Source organism: Ictidomys tridecemlineatus, chromosome 7 (assembly GCF_052094955.1).
Source record: "Ictidomys tridecemlineatus isolate mIctTri1 chromosome 7, mIctTri1.hap1, whole genome shotgun sequence".
Lineage (NCBI taxonomy): Eukaryota > Metazoa > Chordata > Mammalia > Rodentia > Sciuridae > Ictidomys > Ictidomys tridecemlineatus.
In genome coordinates, this window is record NC_135483.1 from 75,750,158 (window position 1) to 75,773,915 (window position 23,758).

The 23,758-nt window shown below is 35.4% G+C and overlaps 1 protein-coding gene across 7 annotated transcripts in view; it reads left to right on the forward strand.

The window, feature by feature from the left end:
* Window positions 1-1,271: 1,271 nt before the first annotated feature.
* LOC101965562 (ST18 C2H2C-type zinc finger transcription factor) overlaps window positions 1,272-23,758 on the forward strand; it is a 107,449-nt gene continuing 84,962 nt past the window's right edge. For 5 of the 7 annotated variants that reach the window (XM_078017176.1, XM_078017180.1, XM_078017182.1 and 2 more), the window contains exons 1-4: window positions 1,284-1,373; window positions 3,994-4,017; window positions 7,750-7,804; window positions 10,123-10,153. In XM_078017176.1, coding sequence (XP_077873302.1) covers window positions 1,371-1,373; window positions 3,994-4,017; window positions 7,750-7,804; window positions 10,123-10,153 — 113 coding nt within the window. In that variant the 5' untranslated portion in view covers window positions 1,284-1,370. Of the gene's footprint in view, window positions 1,374-3,940; window positions 4,018-7,749; window positions 7,805-10,122; window positions 10,154-23,758 lie in introns of all 7 variants that reach the window. The other 2 variants (XM_078017179.1, XM_078017177.1) reach the window with 2 other exon arrangements.

The window sequence follows — 23,758 nt, forward strand, 5'->3', positions numbered from 1 at the left end:
TTTAGGTTAGTGTATGGCAAACAAAAGGGAATAGGCAGGTGGAGAGCTGCACAACTCTTTCTGAACTGAGGGTGCAGCAGAAAGGGCCAAAAACATTTGTAGAGAAAGCTTTTTTTTTTTAAAGTTACAATCAAACACAAACTAAGAATTCCCAAGCTCCTCTGCTACTTTTCAGTTGTTACACCATGTGCAGCAATCTGTTATGTCTTATGAGAGTTTTTATCTTCATGTTTCCCCAGGAACTACAGTTGCAGACTTAGGTTGACGAAGCATCTGCTTCATGTCTGGTCAAAGACTACAAGTAACGCAGACATCTATGCTTCAGAGGCGGGGCTCTTCAGTATACTGCAAGGGGTAAAAGACCAGATGACAGAAATCTTCTGAAAGGAAGGTTGGTGGCTTATGTTTTAAAATTCCAGAACTGCCAGCCATAAACATTTAAAGCCTGTGGTATCTGTATACGAGGCATTGCTATAAACAGGCCGCCTTGTGTGTGTTGAGTACACTACATGGAATTTCAAAGTTTTTTCTCAAGGGCCAATGGCCTCTGAAAACAGATTCTGTTTCCATCCCTGGGGCCAAATAGAGGGGATGTAGCTCTGCGCATTGTGACTGATAACCAAGTAAACCAAGGGTGAATTGTTGCCTTGGAAAGCAAGTGAAAACATTTGCCAAAAGATCACAGTAGCATTTTATGATGGCCTCATTAGAAAAGTCTAAGTAACAAAAGGTTATATTTTATATTTTGTGATTTCTTGAACAAATCTAGTCTCAAATTTTTCTTTTTGGTGGTTAAAAATGAAAATTATAGAAATACTAGGGTTCAGAATGTAATCAGAGATGGATGCTTTGTCTAGCACATGTGAGGTCCTGTGTTCAATCCCCAGCACCACTAAAAATAAATAACAATAATAGAGCTAGATATAGCTCAGTGGTTGAATATCTATTTAGCATGCAAAGAGCCCTAGGTTTGATCCCCAGCATCATAAAATAATAATAATAATAATAACAATAATAACAATAATAATAATAATTGAGAGTCCCTTATCCAATTTCTCAATTAAATAGAAAACCTGATATATATATAGTAAAAATATTTTTCTGATTGATATGTAGTATCAAGTTTTTAGTATAATCCAAAGTACCAAGTATGTAATATAATCCAACCAAATTGTCAACTCATTGTTTTTCATTGCAATGTTTATTATTACTCTTCTATTAATTTGTCCAGACACTTACTCCTTCCTTCTTTTATTTTTTCCTCTTAACAGAATGAGTTTCAAGCTTTCTGTCTAAATTGGACAAAGACATTGAGTCTCTTTGACGGAGCAGGGTGAACTGAATTGTTTACAAGTTACTGGAGAAAGATAATGGTATGGCTACATTTTCTATTTATTAAGAAGTAGATATACTGAAAGAAAATGAGATCAATTAAAGAATTTATATAAAGGCTCTCCTCTACAACAGTGTTTCATCTCTGTGAATTTGCTTTTGAACTTTTGTTAATGCTCAATTTAGAATTGTGATTTTTGTTCTACACACAGTCAATTTAGTATTTTAAACTACTGAACAGGTAAAATTCTCTGAAGAAACCCTTTTGCACATTGGTTGGTATGTGTTATTTGTTCATGTATGTTTGTCCTTAAAGAAAGGTTCGTTGTTAAAATAGTTTTAAAGATCCAGTTTGAATTCATTTGTATTAGAAATTTGTTTGCTTAAAGACTAAGAGCAATTGTGAGATATTTGAAAAGCAAGATTTTAAAACAGGTGACTATTTTAAAGCACTATACATGACATCTGCAATTAATTCCTACAAACAGTAAAAAGTAAAAAGTTCAATAGTCCTTGGGGAAAATCTATTTAAAATAATGTATCCCTATAAGATGAAGCTTATTTTCTAACACATATTTTATAACAGATGCATCTCAAACTATCAGCAAGAAAAAAATTCAAAGGCCCTCTTTCTTAGTGGGTTACTTGCCCTATTTTTAAACAGGGCATATTTTTAAAAATATATTAAAAAAAAGAAACCTCCTGCAGCATAAAGCTGATGATTGCCCCCTAATGTCACAAAGCTGTGACTCTGAGGCCATGGTATGGCAACTAATAGAAATCCTTGGCACACATTGGTTACCTAAGGGAATAATAGAACTATTTACTGGAGTCGTTTGGCAAAAGGACACAAACATATGGCTTTGGTTTATATTCAGCATTGCCAGTTGTACAAAGTTACAGGACAAAGTCTACAACAGCAGTGACAACTCAGAAATCAGAAGGAAGAGTCAAAATAAATCCGCCTCCTTGTAACAGTACCCAAGCTTGTCTCGGGTCTAAGATGTCTTTTGTGCCCAGTGACTCTAGAAAGTTCTCTTTGAAAAGCATCTCATCTGTGGGTAATGTGCATGAATGAGGCTCTCAGGTAGAACCGTTTCCCAGGGAACTGTACTTAATCTGATAGCAGACTGAATCTGCTTCATCCTTGAGGTTTGTATTCATGGGAGATAAGAAGAATTAGGAGAAATAAGAAGAATTATCAAAAATCTAAAGCATATACAACATTGAATTCACCAGCATTTATACAAAGATTAAAGACAGTACAGTAAGAGACATGCAGGCACAGAAAGTTGAAATCAAGAATAGTGTGCCCCAAAGGATGAAAAGTTCAAAAAAATTACTGATATCATCATGGGTGGTATTTTTTAAAAGAATTTTTTGATTATATATTTTTTAGTTGTGATGGACCTTTATTTTATTTATGATTTATGCATGTATGTATGTATGTATTTATGTATTTATTTATATGTGGTGCTGACAATTGAACCCAGTGCCTCACACATGCTAGGCAAGTGTCTACCACTGAGCCACAACCCCAGGCCCTAAAAAAGCATTTTTGTTACGATTCATTTTTTAAAGTTTATTTTTTGAATGTGCTCCTATTCTTCCTGAGTAATGAATAAATATATTAAATATAAAATTAAACGAGTAAGAGCAGAGAAAAAAACAAATTTAAACATTCTAGGTTACCCTTGCTCTCCAGAAGTCAACATTCTCCTTCATTTAGCCTTGAAGCTCATTTCCCCATAATTTTTGCTTATGTGACAGGTAAGCATCTTGGCTACCATTTTAGGCTGGTCCAAAGCTGTGCTTAGAACAAATTGAGGCCAGCATTATCAAAAGAAAGGTCACTCAATGTAGGGTCCTTTGTTCCTCAATCTGGACAAATTTCATCCCAACATACTGGCATCATCTAGTTGCTTCATTTTGAAATTTGCCTTTTCCTACTTCCCGGGTTTCTCTTTCTCATTTTTTGTGACTTCATTTGTGAAAAGTATCCACTGAGGAAAAAGTGTTCCTCCTGGAGAAGATCCTAGAACCTTTTCTCGGCAGCCACAGAACTTCCTCTCACTATTGCCATGAGTTCCTCAGGACTGAAAGAATATCTCACAAGAATGGTGTTCTACAATATACAAAAGCACATTGCCAATTCAAATGTCTCAGGAGAGGCACACAATGAAATCTGCTGAAGAGGGGAAATCACTGCAAGTTCAATGTATGCAAAGGACTTCTCAAATTAGAAGTCTCCGCATGAACTAACTAGACAGCATTAAGATTAATTGTGTAAGGGTTTTCCAAGAGTGCCTTCAAAACATGATCACCAGGATTTCTTCTACAAATATTAAAAACTCAAGACTACTAGTAAAATATACTAGTAATGCATCTTATAAATATATGTTGAGGTCATTGTACAGAGTTCTGATGAAAGGAGAAAAAAACATCAATATCACCAAGGAATTTGTTTTACCCGGTTTTTAAGAAGCTATTGCATATTTATTTGGAGAGATAGGGGTTGTTTGTCTGTTTGTTTGTTCAGTATTGGAGATTGAACCCAGGATGCTCTACTACTAATCTACATCCTCAGCCCTTTTATATTTTGAGACAGGGTGTTATTGAGTTGTCCAGCCTAACCTCAAATTTGTGATCCTCTTGCCTCAGCCTTCCCAGTCACTGGGATTACAGGTATATATCACCTCATTTTAAATTTTTTATTTATTTACTTATTTGTCATTAGGTTAAAATAGAATTTTGAGTGAAAAAAATATATAAAGGAATTAAATACCAGTAAGAGGCTTGCATGAATGAAATCAAAATTGATTTTTTGAGTTTTACATATTGCTTCTTGAATCTCTTCCTCCACAAAGAAGCAATTCTGAAACTTTCTGTTCAGCCCCAAAGAAGGTCCCAGATCTGTGGCCTGGGGTAACAAGAAAGAGATTTGATGCCCCTAATGTAAAAAAAAAAAAAAGGATGGGCAAGTACAAGTAATTCAGAAACCACTTTGTACACTTCAGTATAGGTTTATAAGTATATAAAGATATTAAATGGGAGTTTTCCACATTCAACTAAATAGTTCATGTTATTCTAAGGTCAGATTTTCTTCTTCACTAAAAATCTACTTATTTCCATTTCTAATTCTTGTGCACATCCTTCCTCCAAATTTTGCTTTTTGACATTCAGTATTTTATAAAATTCTTTCCCTCTTGCAATATTTTTCATATGTTCACTTCTTTCCCCTGGAGAACTGAAACATGAAGCCTTTTTAAAAATTTTCTTTGTGACTTTATTATGAATTAAATGCTGAGCAAGAATACTTTTTTCTCCTTTCTATTTAAATATTATATACAATATGTCCATATTTGTAAGTTAAATGAGATTTTTCTTAAAGTAAGTGTTTCAGATCAGGAAAAATTAGAATAACAAAGGTCAACTTCAGTCTTCTTATCCCTGCTGAGAACTGGATTGTGAAAGCCAGAAAGAGCTCATTATAGGAATCTCAGCCCATATATTCTATTGTTCTCATCCTTAAACTATTAAATCTGGAGAAGGACAAGATTTAAAAAAATAAAATTTCCAATCAAGAAAAGGAATAACTCAAAGTTTACAAAGTTAATTGCAGTCCTTTCAAAACTATTGGGTTGGGGGTGGTAAGCAATATAGATAATTAAACATTCTTTTGAAGAGGAAAAAAATAAACTCTCTAAGAAGTGGTATATTCAAGATTGCAATACGCGTTGTTTAGGTCATTTTCTTGAATCATACCATGAACTTGTGACTCTTCTATCATTCTGGAAGAATTAGAAAGTATGATAATTGACCCCTAACTCTGGGTCTTGAGACAGGTACTGAAGTAGAAATCTCTACCTTGAATGACCTACCACCTGAACAAGGTACCTTTGAAGACAAGGGTTCATTTTATGAAAATAAAGTCTTTCCATTTGCAATTTATTCATGGAAATAAGCCAAATTAAGAATACTTTGAATTTTCTACTTCTATGTACAGGAACAAAGACCTGTTTTTGAGTTAGGGTGGATAAGGAGAGAGAACCCTCTCATGAACATTTAAATTCCCCATCCCTAAAAATAAAAATACATATGCTTTAGTTGTCTGATACATGATTAGAAACTAAACTTAGTAATTATTGTTCCCCAGTTATGAAGGACAGAATGAAAGTGAAATAGATAGCTCATAAATAATGGCCTTGATCTATTTTACTCTTACTCAGCCCACAAGCTAAATTTGAAAACTTAGTTTTATGAATGACTTATCAGTTTTTAAATGTTTATGGAGGGTGAATGTGCTACACCAACAGGAGAACAATAGCTTAACAAAATACAATTATGAGACCAGCATTCCAAGCACATTCATGGGGAGGTCCATGAATATTTATGCATTCCTTCCAAGGACTTTTAATGTGGAGATGGTTGCATGGGGGTGGAGACAAGACTCAGACCCTTGAATAGAGGAACTGCAAAATAGAATCTAGTTAAAAGTTATTAGAAAAAAGGTTGCATTTGAGTATGTGTCTGAAACTTTTATGTATAACTTCTGGCATCCTTTGCAGTGTGTGCTTTGGTTTTAGTAAGAAACTCATGGAACTCAACCTCCCCTTTTTGGGGAGGGTATTTTTTTTTTCAGGTGGCTGGGGAGAGTTAATAGCACCCATGTGGCAGGATGATAGACTTGTGTTATGTGGATGCTCTCCCATGGGAATAGTTTCCTCAGAAATATTTGATGGGTTTCATCTTTTTAACCCTCACATGCTACTGATCTCTCTTAATCTAGTTATTTGTGTAGCACACGGAAGGGCCTTGCATGAGTTGAGCCACTTTATATGAAACGGATGTTCCCTGGAGGAGGGGGATTTCACAAGGCAGTGCTCACCATCCTGAGTAAACCAAGCCGTTTTAATCTTAGGCAGTGTCATATTTGTCGTAAACTCATGCAGTTTTAAAAGAAGGAAAATTGACAGGGGGAAAAAAATCACCTCTGTTTTATTGTTGTTTTCTCTTATTGTGTAGTTTTAAAATATTCATAACAATGAACCATTTTATTTAGACGAAAGCAACTGCTGTTCAACCAAAGTGGTGAACACTTTTTGTTTGCTAATTTAAAAAGCAGTTCAACGATTGGTATGGTGTTTATTATGAAGCAATGACAAAAGAGTTCTGGTGGTTTTAATAGTTTTAGCTTACGAGAGGTGTCGTTAATTTCGTCTGTAGTGTTGCAGGTGAAAAAATGCACAATGGATAAATAGTCTATATTGGTTTAACTGAACATAATATATAGTGTGTTCTGGAGTTGTTTGTCTCAATAGACTATAGTAATCAAAAGTAATGAACCTATTATGTGCAGGACCTTGGAGAGCGTCGAATGGCAGTAAAAGTGTGGCACATAAAAGGTTTATTAAAGGAAATTAAAGTCCATCATTGCCACACCTGCTCCCCTATTATAAGTCTATGGCAGGTCAGTGCCTTCAATCACAACCTAGCCTCAGAGAGCAGAGACGCAGCTCCCATTACCATGGCAGTCACACTGCCTCTCTGCTCATGTCAGGATTTAAGGATGGGAGCCACGGAGTGCGCCTTCTGCCTGCCTCTTATTTTCAATGGACACAACAACTTATTTATATTTAAGAATTCTTTCTGACAGCGTGCAGAAGTGAATTAAACTAAGAGAATGATGAGCAGATTCTAGTGAAATGGATAGATGTCTTCAAGTCAGAGTCCATGAAACTAAAGTGCCTTGAAAGTCTTTGCATCCCTTTGATAATTTATTTGATTGCATTTAAAATATTTAGTAATGATGGGAATTTGATACTGCCACAAACCTTCACCTTCTGTTTACATTCAGATGATTATAACCAGTATGGGTTTTTTTGGAATTTGGGGTGTAAATATAGGTTTTGTTGATAGAATTTTCTCATGGTATATTCTAGGGGCATTACATGAGTTTGGCTTCAAGTTGCTTATTTAGACAGTTATTTTTCCTTAGAAAGAAGTATGTATAGGGAAGGGTCTATAAATGTAAAAGAATCAGATTTTAATAAATCCATCTGAAATATTTTGATTTAGCATTTGAGGTTTTATCCCTTTCATAACCACAATAATCAGTCTTTTTTTTTTTAATCACTATAATGCCAGATACATTTGAAACACTTACAAACACCTGTGGGCAAGGATATCAGCCTTCTTGTTGCTGTTCCCTCTGGTTTCCAGCATCTGTAGATGTGTCTCTTAACTAGTAGTATTTGAGGGCAGTCACAATCAGTTCCCCAGAGAGTCAGAATGGGATTCAAGGGCAAGGAAGGGCACTCTGTTTTTCACAGTGACCTTCAGAACTTCTAACTGCATGTTTTTGTATTTTCGTCAATGTCAAAGGCATGACCTCAGTACTTTGTGTTCTTGTTACAGATGGATGCAGAGGCTGAAGATAAAACGCTGCGGACTCGCTCTAAAGGAACAGAGGGTGAGTTAGCAAACAGGTTTCCTGACACCGTGCCCACCATACCATGAAAGATGGGAGTGCCAGTGTCCTCTGTCCCTAGCGTGTAGTCAGAATGATTACACCTTCCTCGGGGCTTTTTTTTTATTCAAATCAAGCCAGAATACTGGCTCTTGGCATTGAGAAGCTAAATATTATGAACTAAGAGTTAAAGGACTCTGGAAGGTCCAAATGATATATGATGCTCATTTTTACAAAATACAATCATGAGTACATTTGAACCTCATGCAAAACATCCTAAGGTTCAGCAAGGGAGGAATGTTTCATGGAGACCTTCAGATTTTAAAAGTGACCTTAAATGACCAAGGGAAAAACTGAATTGTTAGTTTATTGCTAAAGCGGATTTTGATTTTCATGTTATCTGGTTTAGTAGCTCCCAATCTATACTTTGTTCAAGTAAAATGATGATGTTTGTTTTTTGACTATTCCTGCTGGGAATTTCCGGCAGCTCTGCAAAGTAATGTTTGGAAGGTTTAACTTGCCGGTTATCCCTCTCTTTTTGTAACCAACAGATGGTAATGTAATATTGAAATATAAACAGGCCCTTGATGATCTAAACATCTGGAAAACAGGATTGACTGGCAATAACACCCCTCAAGGAAAATAACTTTTATTATAATTAGCTATATTTTTGTGACCCTTAATTCTAAGTGGGAAACTGTAGGTTCACCATGGCTCTGACAACACTCTGGATAGCTGTTTTCCCCACCCCACCCTCCTCAGGGTCTACCTTGCTTAAGAAGAGCTGAGCCCAGTTGTCACTCTTCACTTATCTGGAAAGGTTTTGACATTTACAGTTGAAAATGGCTAATCAAGTTGAACATTTTTGTTAGCTATATGTTTATATATGTCAAGGTACTTAATTGCTGTTTAAGCAAAGTCCAAAATCACAAATATTTTTAACAAATTCAAGGATGCTTTCATTTCTTTAGTTAAAATGTGACCAGTGCTTATCATTAGCATTGCTACCCAAACTTCAGAATATTTCTGCACATCATATAGAACTTTTCTCTACCCAAACATACTGTCTTGTTTTTCAATTTTAGTGTAAATTAGTTTTAAAGTAACCATATTTTTTACCCTCATTTGAAATTTAGTAATTCTAGACTCTAAATTTTCATGAGGGTAAATGTCTCACTATTATACAAATTTCAGAGTTTCTTAAATTAGTTAAGCTCATACCTTTTTTTTTTTTTTTTTTTTTTTTGGTGCTGGGGATTGAACCCAGGCCCTTGTGCATTCGAGGTGAGCACTCTACCAATTGAGCTATATCCCCAGCCCTGTATTTGGAGTCTTCAAATCTCTTATTTTGACGTCTCAAAGCACACTACTCTCTCATACTTTCTAAATGAGGGTCTTTAAATTTGCAATTCTTTTTTGGACTTCGAATTCTTTTGGCACATGCACACGTGTCTTAAATAGAGCCAAAATGTTCTTCTAGAAGTGAAATGACTGTTTCTTGTGAAGCGTGAGTAATCTTGAAAACCACCTGTTGCCTCCCTCCATATGCTGCTTATCCTGGGTGTAGGCAGGTATTTATAAACATGAACTCCTATAGTTCCTAGCGTCTCAGTCAGAAAAACTGAAGCCCTTTTTCTCTAAGTTTCTTATTTTTAAAAGGTCATTGGTATTAATATTTTTGAAGCTTAAGAGCATTCCTTTCTTCCTTATGTAGAAAGTTTATGAAATAAAATCTTGGGACATATTCATTAGTAAAGCCTTGCCAGTTTTATTTGAATAGTTGTTTAATGTCATTAAATATGTTATCTTGGGACTGGGTGTAGCTCAGTGGTAGAGTGTTAGCTTAGCATGCATGAGTCCCTGGGTTCAATCCCCAGTATAATCCAAACACACAAACACACACACACACACACACACACACACACACACACACACACATCCCCACACAAAGAGAGAATAATATTGAAATTCTTTTGAATAATTTTCTATTAAAATAAATTTTATTTTAAAAAATAATTCAGATCTTCTACGTTCCTGTAATTTTTCAATGAACCTCTAAAGACAGATACTTAAAAAGTCCAAACTGTGACTACAAGGCCCCAGGGCCACCCAAGATACTAAACACAATGAGCCATCCTGGGACATACTCACCTGTCCTCTTATCTCCAGAGGACCAGAACAGAGAAGAATTAAGCCATACAGTGAGAAGCCACGTGGGGTCTATACTAACAATTCATCATTATTATCTTTAGGTTGGTAAATACTTTCAATCACTTTTGAAAATTATCAGCTGATTCTTTCTCTTTTCTTTTTTCCAATAGTACCAATGGATTCCCTAATCCAGGAGCTCAGGTAAGATCTGCCCTACATTATTTTTTCTCATATTGATTGGCTTTAATTATTAGAATGATTTATACTTTTCAAGCCTCACAATCCTTGTTTTAGAATAAGAAACAAGCCAAAGGGCTTACTAGTCTCTGTCTAAACACCAAAGAAGCAGAGAAAGATAACATCTATACGGATAATGGATCCAAAACAATTTGATCTAATATTCTAATAACAAAACATGGAATCATTTTGGTATAATGTGAGTAATTTCCCACTTTTCTTTATGGAATGTGGGCTGCCACACACTTTTTGTACACCTACATGGTTAGATTTTATACCAAGGGTCAGTGAACTGAACTGTCATCTGTGACCTGATTAATGGATCACCAAGATCCTAAGTTATACACTTTTTATTTTAAATAATTAGATAATTCCATCAGGTAGCCACAATTTTTTTTTAACCTACACATTACAAGGTAATGTGACAAATAGGTTTTTGAGTGGGTCCATATGTTTCTACCTTAGATATCGTAACTAACCCCTCAGACCTAATACTCTGAAAATTCCACCTGGTTTTGCAGAATAAATTTCAATTAGATTTTCTTTTACGGAGTCTTTGTTGAGATATAGTAAAAAAGAAAAAAAATGATGAAAAATATACTTAAGAGGGAAAAAATAAAGGAAATATGCTGATGATACATTTTTTGTCAGGAACAAGATGATCCTCTTGCCCATTTTCAAGGTTTGCTATTGCAATTTCAGAAAGTCCTAAATTCACTGTTTAGTCTGCCTTTTTAAAAACAGCAGTGGTCTACATTTGTCCTTAGGGAAGTGTTTGAAAAATAGAGGATGTGTTACAGTATCTGACGCTCTTGAAATTTAGAAGGTATGCATTAACAATTTACATAGTTCTTTTTCCAAGCAATGGTCCTTTGTGGTTCCCTGGAACACAGGTTGTCTTAGTTACTTCCCTATTGCATATGACTCATTCTGTCTCAGCCTTGGTCCACCTGTTTAGAGGAACACATACCTATTACAATTCATCCTGATGCTCTTTTCTGTAGAAGTTTGCTTGTAGGGAATTTATGGCCATGCCTGTGTTGTTAATCTTATCATTAATTTTTTGTTGTTGTTTTATGAACTACTTTAATAAGAGCAGGACATGTAGTACATTCACACAATTGGGCAGGATTAAACTATTGAAGTATTTAGCTCATTTAAATTCTTGTTTTTAAAATTTACTCTCATCTAAATTTCTATATTTTTGGAGACTTTGTGTCTTCTGTAAAAGGATTGAGAGAAATTTAAAATAATCAAGTGCTCAAAGTGTAAAAGATGTTTGCAGCACTGTGAGAAGGTATCCTGATAGTCTACCACAGAAACAGTGTCCATGACCATGACCAGCACCCCAGTGATTATAACTGTCAGGCCTTTTAGGGAATCAAAGCATTCAGAAGGCAAAAAGAAATCTTTTTAGTGATATATCTTGAAAATAACTTGAAGAAACAAGAATTTTTTGACTGGGGATGTGGCTTAAGCGGAAGCGCGCTCGCCTGGCATTCGTTCGGCCCAGGTTCGATCCTCAACACCACATACAAATAAAGATGTTGTGTCTGCCAAAAAAAATATATATATATATATTAAAAACTTCAAAAAAAAAAGAAAAGAAACAAGAATTTTTAGGGAATTAATGTGTACACTGACCTAAGGAAAAACACATAATTCAGAGAAAATGGAAGGAATTAACAGAGAAACAAATTTATGGGGAAAAATGTTTAATATGACCTTTGTACAGAAATGGAAATTCTTCTTTAAGCATATTATCAGCATTAATGATTATAATAAACTAACATTTATTGAGGTCTTACATGCCGTACACTCAAATTTTGCCATCCAATTATCTCATTTAATCCTCATCAATAATCTTATAAGGTAGAAACTATGACTATTCAAGTTTTCAGAAAAATGAAGTGAAAATAAGCATTATATGTAAATAGCCCAAGGCTACAAATAGTAGGCAATCCAAACTTCAGACTCACAGAACAGCTTCTCTATCACTAGGTTATGCCATCCCTCATCCATAATTAGTACTATTCAGAACATGAAATCAAAAAGAAGTAATTCATTGCTTATGGTTTTTTTTGAAATTCCACATTCTAACCTTCAGAGTTATCTTTCAACAACCTAGTTTTCTAAAATTTGGACAAAGAATTTATTTTATTTAGAAATGATAATGTTTCCTATTCTCTTAGTTCTTTAGAAATCATTTATCTGTCAAAAATTCCATTTGACCTAATTTGTTATTAGACTAATTCAGAAAGATGATAGTAATTTCTGGGAAGATTCATGCATGAAACAAATTCCCTTATTTTTCTTTAATAAGAATGAGTTAATAGAAATTACTGATAATTTTAGAATTTACAATAATTTATGTTAAACAGAATAATCGTGTTAAGGCTGAAGAGGTACCAAGCCATCTCCTAAGTGGCTTAAGTTGACCTAGGCAAAATCCCTTATTATTATTCTATATACATCTTGGGGAGGGAGAGTCCTGGTTTATTTTCAAAAACTTATATTTTTAGTTTCTTTTTAAATTTTTGTGCAACTTTTATACAACTTTATTCATTTCCTATGATGCTGTTCTAATTTATTGTACCGATTTATTGTGATTCAGAATTGCAATCATGTGCTTGAATATCTGAGTACCCTTGGGGAATGTGGCATGTTTTCCCAGTATGAAAGTTATGGCTATTTCGTAGAGAATACTGGCAACTTATTTAGTCCTTCTTTTTAGAATACATTGGACATGTTATTGCTTCCAGAGAGACTACTTACAAAAATACTAATACAAATGAAGCTAATTTAAATATACTGTATATTGTTCATGGCACTAATAAAAATTGATACTGACATTCTCATCTTCTTATTATACTCTATGTCAGCTACTATCATCACCATTAAAAAAGCAATTTATAACCACAGGCCCACCTTTAATCATATTCCTTATTAGCATTTCCAGTCTTTCCTCTAACACAATTCAGGTTACAGGTGGTGTCGAGAAAGCTCTCTTGCGTCTTTCTAAATCATGCCCATTGCATTATCTCTGCTCTTTTCTTTTATTACTATTATCCTTAATCTGAACCTCATGCTATTGCATCTACTAATATTGGTAATTGTCTCATGCATTGGCAAAGTGTTTTACATCAGTCCAGCCCCCTTCCTCTAATTAGGAAAATATATTCTCCATTCTGAAATGGCTTTTCTATGTGACTCCTTAGAGAGACAAATGAATTCAAGGCTCTTAAGTATTTTAGAATCAAATCCCACTGTCTTTTTGTGGTTTATTACTGCTTACCACTTTGTTGGCTTAAGTTTTGTAATAAAGTCTCTAATTTTGATGTATTTTTATTATTTTATATTATTTCATTTCATTTTTCACTTCATTTAAAACTCTCACTTGGGAGGTTGAGGCAGAAGGTTTGGAGGATTACAAGTTCAAGACCAGCCTGGACAACTTAGTGAGACCCTTTTTCAAACTAAAAAATTTAAAAAGTGCTAGGGATGTAGCTTGGTGGTAGAACACCCCTGGGTTCAATCCTCAGTACTACAAAATAACAGCAACAACAACAACAACAACAACAAAAAATCAGTTAGCATTTTCTTATAACTTTTTAGTGTTAAAATATTTTATGAGCTCTTCATTCAATAGGTAATAGATTTAATAACATTTTATCAGTATGTGAAAGTTTTGTGATTTGGAGCTTTAGATCGATTTTTCTTTTTTCCTTCTATCACATTTCATTTACTATCTTTTTATCAGTTAAATATTTCATTTTTATGTTTAATAGTTTTTTTCCAATTTCTTTTTTTAAATAATATTTACTGTAGTATTCATGATTTTATTGGAACTTCCATGTTGCATAAAGACTTCCAGAGATAACATCTAAAGAAAAAACGAACAGGAGTTTATTCCTGATAATATGCATTCTATAAATTCATCATTCAGGTTAATTAATAGTTTTAATGACAAGTTTGGCTGAAAGAACAGAGAAGTCTTCCTCTTTACTTTCATTACTATCATTTCCAAATGCAGAAGTGTATATTTTAGATATTTAATGCAGATTACTATATTCATGTTGCCAGTATATCTTTCTAAATATTATGGACAAACCTATAAATTACAATCTAAGAAATTGACATTTAGAGAAAACCCATTTTTTCCATAAGCCACTCGCAGGGAAAGTAAAACTGACAATCACAGAAGATGATGATATGGATTTAATTTAGAAGATCAATGACTATCCAAGGCAGGGGGAGGCACCTATGGCCAGTCGGCCCCTCTCTTCACTTCCCTCATCTCCACCCCTCAGTAATAGTGGGACTTAGAATTGACAGGCAACTTGGACTCCTGACACTGGCACTCAAGGGAGATTATTTTGTTTTTACCATGTTATACTGACGAGGGTACAAAAGTGTCTTAAAATATATCAGGGAAGCTTTTGAATAATGAAACAAAAGGAGTTTGTTGTTGAATGAAAAAACTCAACCAATTGTAATGCTATCACGTATTTGTCTATTTGCTAAGCTTCTTGGCAGCATTTAGCTTGCTACGGAGTAGACCCTCAATAGGTGGGTGTTGAATGAGTTGTTGAAGCAGTATGTACAGTATAAAAGTGAAGACATAAAAAAAGACGAAAAGGTATTTTTCAGGGCAAATGATATTATCTATTTTTAAGTAATGAGCTGAGTTTAGGGAAGTGAAGTGCTTAATACATGCTCTTTTAACTAAGAAGCAACTGAGCCAGCATATCATTTTTACCCTCTACATTTTGGATGAGATCTTAATTTAAACTTTATCAACAAGTTAATAAATCAAGTTGAAACACATCCTGACCTACAAACAAACCCTGCTACATTTTTTTTAATCCTTACATAGCCAGTCACAGAGAACCTACTCTTTTTTCCTTCTAAATTGTTTTTTATGCATGTAATTTTAGATCTATGTGAAAATATCTAGAAATGACACAAATATCTATTTCTCCCCCCCTCTCAAAATGTCACCTCTCAGGTGATAGGCTAGCAAGGATCTTTTACTTCAGATATTGCAGTGTAGGAGGGGTGAGTAACTTAACTTCCATGTGAGGCCCTTAAAAATCATTTTTAAATGGGCTAACAATGGAATCCATTCCTTCTAGCACACTCAACTCAGAAGACTAAATGATTTTTGTTTTCTTCCATTTGTACACAATATGTATTGAGTTGGCCTTCAGTATCCGTAAGTTCTGCATTTTCAATCCAATCAACCATGGGATGGGAAATATTTAAAATTTTTAATATTTTTAATTTTTAAAATTACATCTGTACTGAACACATAAGACTTTATTTTATTGACATTGTTCTCTAATCAATATAATAGAACAACTAATTATATAGCATTTACATTGTAGTAAATATTAGAAATAATCTAGAGATGATTTAAATGTAGGGGTGGATGTGCATAGGTTATATGAAAATAATACAGGATTTTATATGAGGAATTTGAGCCTCTGCAGATTTCATTATCCGAGAGGGTCCTGGAACCAATCCCCTGAGGACACTAAGGGGTGACTTCATATGTATGTGTGTGTGTGTGTAAATTGGAAGTATAAGGGAGGTGATATTTTGAGAGGAAAAAAATAGACATTAGTGTTATTTCTATATATTTTCACGCAGATTTAAAATAACATGTATGAAAAACAATTTAAAAGAAAATGACAGTGACCTGTATATGTAAATATATATGCATATATGTTTATATATGTACTCTATATAATATAGACTGTATGTACTATATATCACATATATATGGCTTATATATTATATGCTATATACATTTGGTATATCATATATCTAAGTGTATATAGACTATATATTTATATGTATTATATATATATTTTACATACATAGGACATTCCCCAGTTTAACTGTGTATATTCTATTTTAAATTATAACATCTCTGTTTCCAAAAAATATTATGAGGCTAAAAGTATTAGTCCATAGACTCAAGAGACTCAGAAACAAAATAAGAACAAGAAAACATGCTGTATTTTCTTTACCTTTTTTTCCTCCAGGTTCAAATATTATCACAAGGATATTGGTGGCTTCAACCAACCATTGGTTTATAGAAGTCAAAAGCCCAAGGCACTGACATTTCTAGAAATCTGAGCTGAGGCAAAATATCAACATTGCAGACTGCATGTGAGGACTTACTTGCCCTATTGCTTTCAGATTTTTAGAGCTCACTTACACAGATACTGTGTACATCCATTTATCATTTTTTCTTGTAAAATAGATATTTTTTACCAGCAGAATTTATTGCTCTTGACTGAGGAGTGACTATATCTTTCAATATTTGTCCACTCAGTGCTTCTTCTGTGCCATTGTAGTATAGGTATTGCAGTGGGTACATATGAACAGCATTGATAATAAATTCAGCAAATTACATAATAACATGACGAGAAGTGACACAAAGTGCTATACAGGCATGGAGAGAAAGATCACTTCCCACTTGAAACTCAAAGGTGACCCTTGAGCTGTCTGTCTCAGAGCAACAGCAGCAACCCTGGGTACTAATTAGAAATGTAGGCTTTCAGGCTCCTCCACAGACTTGCCTTTTAACAAGATCTGTAAGAAACTAAGGTGCCTATTAAAGTTTGAGAATACAAGACTCCATGGTTTACCTAGCAAAGCTCTTCTCTCCATTGCTGTTGTTCAGTTGCAAAGGTTGGCAGAAAAGTCGAGTCTGGTTTCTTTGGAATTATCTTGATTTATGAATTCTTGGGGAATGTTGTTGGTTGTTTGCATTTCTGTTTGATGAAGGGGAGCAGAATAAATTATCTTGCTATAGTAGTAAAAATCACATGCTTTTTGGTCTTTTGTGAGACTTTATTTTTACCTCTTGGAAGTGTTTGAAATTAACCAGATCTTCCTTAAATATTTGTCACATATCATTAGAAAGAAAATTTAGGTAAGGACACGTTTCAAAGTCCATTTTATATGCCTCCATAGAGGGCTCTATAGCCATCTAGACTGTGTTCTCAATATTTAATCATTATTATGCATCAGACAAAACCTATAACCTGTCAATTTCTGTGTCACACAACTCCCTTGCAACTCTGGTATGTTGATGACAGATGATGCAGTGGCTCCTTTGAATTTGGTCAGGCATTTCAGAGTTAGTTTGTTCCTTTTGGTCCATCCCCAACACAACACAAAATTATTTAACACCATTTCTCCTTTACCTTCAGTCCTCATTGAAGGAATACTTTAACTTTAGTCATCAGAAAGAGCTCTTTTTATCTTTGTGTTATATTTTAAGTAAGACCTATCTGAGGTCCTATTTCAATTGTATTATATGCTTACAAACATGTTTCTAACACCTTGTAATTTTTTTCCTACTGTAAGTGTGAACAGAAATAAATAAGTGCTATCATGTTGACAAAAATGACTTCTCCCTACAATAAAAACTTTGTATTCGGGTGACTTCTAATTCTAATGTGAATTCTCACGTAGAATTTGACTGAGTCATGTAATGGAAAGAACACTGGGTTAATAGCTGCATTGGGTTCTGAGAGAACTTACTAGTTGTGTGACCTTGGGGATGAGTAAAAAGGTCAGCACTTGCTGCTCTCTTGACTAAGGAAATGCTTTTCTATAAAGCACTTTTACTCCTAATCTGTAGGTTCACCCTCCCCCGTCCATCTTAAAGCATACTGAAATTGAACCTGTTGCTTTATTCAGCAGTGTCTTCTGAATTCCTTTCTGCCTTTAAACTTGGGAATTTTCCTTGCTTAATTTTTCTCCTTATTAATTTTTTCTTCCCTATAAAAGGAAATAATATTTTTAAGCACCCACAGTCCACCCCAAAATTTTTGTTCTTCTAATCTTGTCACCATACTGTTTTTCTAAGGAAATTCTATACCTAAGGGTGCTTCTCATTTTTCATGTTATAAAACACTCTTTCAAAAAAAAAAAAACATTCTTTCCATCTCAACTCTGCAACAGACTGTGCCTAACAAAATTCCCTCCTTTGTCTTTTCTCATGTGGCATTTGTGCTTACCATTTAAATCTCAGGATTCACATCACCTCCTCCTTGAAGTATTCTGTGACCTCCCAGGCTGACAGACATTTTTTTCCATTGTGTTTCCAAAGCACCTCTCTACTTGTCTGTTTTAAAGCACTTATTACTTTGAATCACAGCTCTTTGGTTAATCATTCATCCATCTGTCCACCCATTCTGAAAGAAGCAGGTCCTCTGCCATTGCGTTTATAGCTTTGGTTGGGGAGATGATAACAAAAGGAACACATCATATTTAAAAAAAAAAAACTTTAATTGAGCATATGTAATTCTGCCTTCTTTATGTGCCACCAACTTCTTAAGGGCAAGGAATCTATTTCATTCCTTTTAATCCTAGTACATTCACTTGAGAAATGCTTGTTTGGGGAATAGATTATGTTAGTGATTCATTGTAAAGACATTTCAGTTGAACCTATTGATTCTCTACAACTGTCTTAATAGTGCCTTTAATTTCTTTCTTTCCAAATTCTTAGGTTCCTTTCTTGGTTCTTTTCTGCCACTTAATTTTTAAGAAAATTTTATTATATCGTGATAAGAACACTAACATCAGATCTACCATCTTAGTAACCTAGTTCTGCCACTTTATAACCAGGACTATTCAGACAGAAAAGCTCCCATGGTCCCTCAACTACAAATCAATCTGTTTTCTGTTTAATTGTTTCTAATTTGCTTTTCTACTACCCCTAAATGTTTTCCTCCATCAATATATTTTGTCAATATATCAAATGTAAAAATGAGGAGCATGGGCTGAGGATGTGGCTCAAGTGGTAGTGTGCTTGCCTAGCATGCGAGAGGCACTGGGTTTGATTCTCAGCACCACATAAAAATAAAATAAAGATATTGTGTCCACCTAAATCCAAAAAGATAAATATTAAAAAAAAAAGTGAGGAGCTATTCTAGTATAATCTCCCTTGGTCTCATTTGGTCATTTTCAGTCAGGAAGAGAAACCAAAACTGAAACAGAAGCGCATGCTGGTTTGTGAGTTGCTTCCCTGAAGGGGTCAACTGAGTTAGTCTATGGGCAGGAGTAGCCTTGCACCATAAGGCCACAAAGCCAAGGTATTTCCAGGAGTTGTGAAAACTTAGAAGAAATCAAGAATGAAGCATGTAGCTCAGTGGTAGAGAGCACTTGGCTAGCATATGCATGAGACCCTGGGCTCCATCCCCAGAATGCAAAAAGAAAAATAAAAGTAGAAGACAAAATCAAAGGCTGGAGCAGCTAGCTTCAGAAAAGTGTAGATAACAAATAACACCATTTGAGCTGAGTTTCCTTTAAGATCTTCATGGTGGTTCTCAGCACAGGGACACACCATACCATCTGTGGGAAGACTCACAGATAGGATAGGGAAGTTATCTCTAGAGACTCATAGCAAAATCAAGGGCAGGAGTAGGGGGTGCAACCTGTAGGGAAACAATTGCAAGGTGCCTGTGGGAATATGATCTCCACCTTCCCCCACTGTAGAAATCATAGAGTACACTGTGTTCTTCAGGTTATTCCTGTGAGAATTGAGTAAACGTAGACTCCTGGATTCCTTAAAGTGCTTGTGATAATTGCTACACAGCCCCCAAAGATCCTGAGTCCTTGTTGTATGTGGAAGTGGCACAAAGCCTGTAGTCTATCCCAAAAGATTACTCAAGCTTGAAGGAAGGACTGGAAGACTCATCTTCTTATGGCCACGAGAAACTAGATATCCCAGTACTACAGCCTCCCTGATTTCCTCCTACCTCTCAGACTATATCTGCTTAGTCCTCCTTCCTGGTCCCTCCTCAGTTACCTAGTCTCTAAACACTAGATTCCCAGAGGTATATCCTTGAACCGATTTGCTGGTGATTTCATTCACTCAGGGCTTTCAGCACATTTTCATGTAAATAAATTTACCTCTCCAACTCTCCTCTCCTCCCTGAACTTCAGACTGTGGAGTCATCTCCAAATGGGTCCCCAGGGAGTATCTCACACTTCATACAACAGAACTTGAGATAAAAATCTTCTACCATAAATCAGACATGCCTACAGCCTTTCCCTGTCACAGCAAATGGGGAAGTCCAAGAACCTTGAGGACATCCTTCCTGGCCTCATCTCTGTACACTGTATGCAGTCTGTCCACATGGGACAATACCTCTAACTCCAAGTAAATCTTGAGTCTGACTGTTTCTCACCACCACCACTGCCATTACCAGGCCCCCAGTCACCACTGCTCACCTGATTATTACTCTTGCCTCTTCAAGGGTTTCTCTGCTCCAGTTCTTTCTCACAGTTACTTCATCAAAGCATCCAGGAACCCCCCATTTGGTTTCCTTTTTTTTTTCAGAGGAAAAGATGAAGTCTTTACTCTGGTCTGTTCTCTCTCCTTTCCATTGCCTCTTGCCTTCGTGGGTTCCACAGTCCAACCTCCCAGGCTTAACATTGCCTCTGGCCTTGGAATGCTCCTCCTGGTGCCTGGATGCCATTACCTACACAGCTGAGTGTCCCCCCCCCCCCCCGCCCCTGTCACCTCTTCATGTTTTTACTTAAATGCCTCCTTCTCAACACAATCTTGCCTGACCTTTAAAATTGCAAGTTCTTAATTTTCAGCTTTCTCTATCCCCTTTTCCTTATTGTTGATTTTGGGTTTTTGTTTTGTTGTTGTTGTTTTTAGTGTGTGTGTGTGTGTGTGTGTGTGTGTCACCTTCTGACATGGAATTTGGTCGTTTATTTACCTTGTTTCTAGTCTATCTGCATTCACCACAATATATGCTTTGTGAGAACAGGAATTGTTATCTCATCATAGATAATATCCACAACAGCTAAAATAGTGCCTGGCACATATTTGGTGCTAGCAAAAAAAAAAAGTTTAATAAGTGAATATTTGAATAAATGTATTCTGTTTACTCTATAAAGAGACACAGAAATTCACAGGTTTTGAAAAGAAACAACCTAAAAAATAATAAAAATTTACTGTAATAATTCCTGTAAAATAGATTTATGTTGGGAACACAATGGAAGGAGCAATTTATTCTGGCTGGGAGTTTGACCAGAATTTGCAGGATAAGCTCCTACTATCACAGAGCAGGCACTCTGTAGAGATGTATTAAATTAGGCTGAACTACACACTCTTCAAGCAGCCTGGTTCTTGACTTGCTGGGGGGTTTCTTGTCAGCAGGAGATGAAGGTGGGATCAAAAAAGGAAATATAAGAACAAAGATGGTCCCTTGGGTCCACATGAAGAACACTTCTCTCCATTGCTTTGAACTCACTTCTACTTACCCATCTTTAATAATATATCCCCACATTTTAAAAAGCAATGTAAAATCATACATCAGAGAAGGCATATATTCTAAGGGCCACATATCTTAACTTTTCATAATTTTGTGTTTTAATGACTTAGATTTGATTTTATTTTGCCATATTTAAAACAGACAGATATAGGAAAATTTCTTGATAATACAGTAGGGCCAAGCCTGCAAATAGGTTTTAACCTCATGATGCTTATTTACCATGGGAGCATCCTTATAAACAATGATTGACAGAAGAGCTCTCAGAAGTCTGTTCAACCAGTGTGTGGGTCACATAGGAAAGTGAGTATCTTGAGTCCTCATCTGACTTATAGTGCTTCTTTTGTGTTAGTAACTGTGCAGACACTTTCACATATCCTGGGTCACTTGATCCTGAGCACCAGGAAGTGGGTGCTACTGCCTACATTGCCTGTTTGAGTGAACTCTAGTTCATAACCATCTTACCCATAGGTTGCTTCATTCCCAGGGAAGGACTTAGTCCATCTTATGCTGCTATAACAGAATGCCACCAAGTGGTTAAATTATAACAATAGAAGTTTATTTGTCTTATGGTTCAGAAGGCTGGAGAGTCCAAGTCCAGGGGATCATATCAGGTGAGGAGTTTGAGCTGTCTTAATATCACAGAAGGCATCACATGATGAGATGAAGAGGAAAAGAGGGCAAACTCTACCTTTTTAAACTAACCTCTTCCTGAGATTGTGGCCTCAATTGTTCATGAGGCAAGTTCCCCCATGACCTAATCACCTCTTCAAGGCCCCACCTTTATGATGGCAACTAAATTTCCACATGGGTTTGGAAGGAACATTCAAATTATAGTAGGGGATAACCATTTTATATTAATGTAAATGAGAATATAAACTGTTTAAAATATTATATGAAAAATATTATGTGACGGAATATTAAATCAGGGTGTAAACACTGGTAAAATGTTCTGTCCTTCCCTCACTGGTGAATGGAAATGTCGGGGTGCCCTGTGAAAACTTGCAAGGCCAGCAAGGTGACTAGCTTGCCAGGGTAGATAAATGACAGGCATAATAGGGTCATTGCATTTGGACAGATTTGGGGCACTTGCAGCTCCCTAGAAGAGGAAGCAGGTGGGTCAGGGAGGGGCCATCCCTTCCAGTTGTGTTGGTTGGGAAGAAGGCACAGATATACCCAGAAGGGGTTAGGGTTACAAGAAATGACATATGGAACACTCAGGCTTCATTTTTAATTGAGTGACTCTAAATCATGGACAGCCTTTAAAAGCTGTTATTTCTGATTCAGTAGGATAGTTGGCTGCTAAAACATTTAACAGATTTGTGTTTATACATATGTATGCATACACACACATACACACACAATCACACACACACAAAGGACACATTATACATACATTTATATATGCATAATTATAATAATACATCAAAGTAGATGATCCCTATGAATTAAATACTCATTTGACTATTTCAACACATGGTCCTCCTTTTACGTATTATTCCAGTTTGCTTGCAAGGCCTATTGAATAATTTATGATGTGTTTTGGTGAAGGTGAGGATAAATGGGAGCTTTCCAAATACCAAAAAATTCTTTCTCATATTTAGCAGAGATCTTGTACATATCTATAGGTTTCTAACTTTTTAGTTCAAATGAAAAGAGGAATCCAGATTTATGGGCAGTCAAGTAAACATCAAGAAATGAAATGGACATTTATGATACTAGTTTCAAGCAGCCACATAATCTTGAGAAAATCTTTTATCTACTTTAAAGCTCTGAAATTACTAAATTACTCATATTACTGGAAAAAAGTTTTTCTATAGGTATGCATGTGTTTATATTTATTTTTTCTTGTTTTCCTTTCCCTCTCTGGGTCTTAATCTCATGTTCCTATTTCTCTGTCTTCTAGACTTTCTTTGGTTTGCTGTGTATATTTATTTCTGCCACTTTTTGACTAACTTATTCTCTCTCTCTCTCTCTCTCTCTCTCTCTCTCTCTCTCTCACACACACACACACACACACACACACACACACACACACACCCCTTCATTTCCTTCCTTCCTTTTATTCCTTCATCTCACACTGTGTATACTTACCCTTCCTTCTTTTCATCTTTTTATTTTTTCTTTCATTCAAATTTTTGTTTCAAGCATTCATTCTAGAGAACAGAAGGATATCAGTGGTTTATTTTTTTCAGTAATAACTAGACCCTATGTTTCTAGACCTTCATTTAAAGCCCTCCTAAATTGACTCCACTTTACT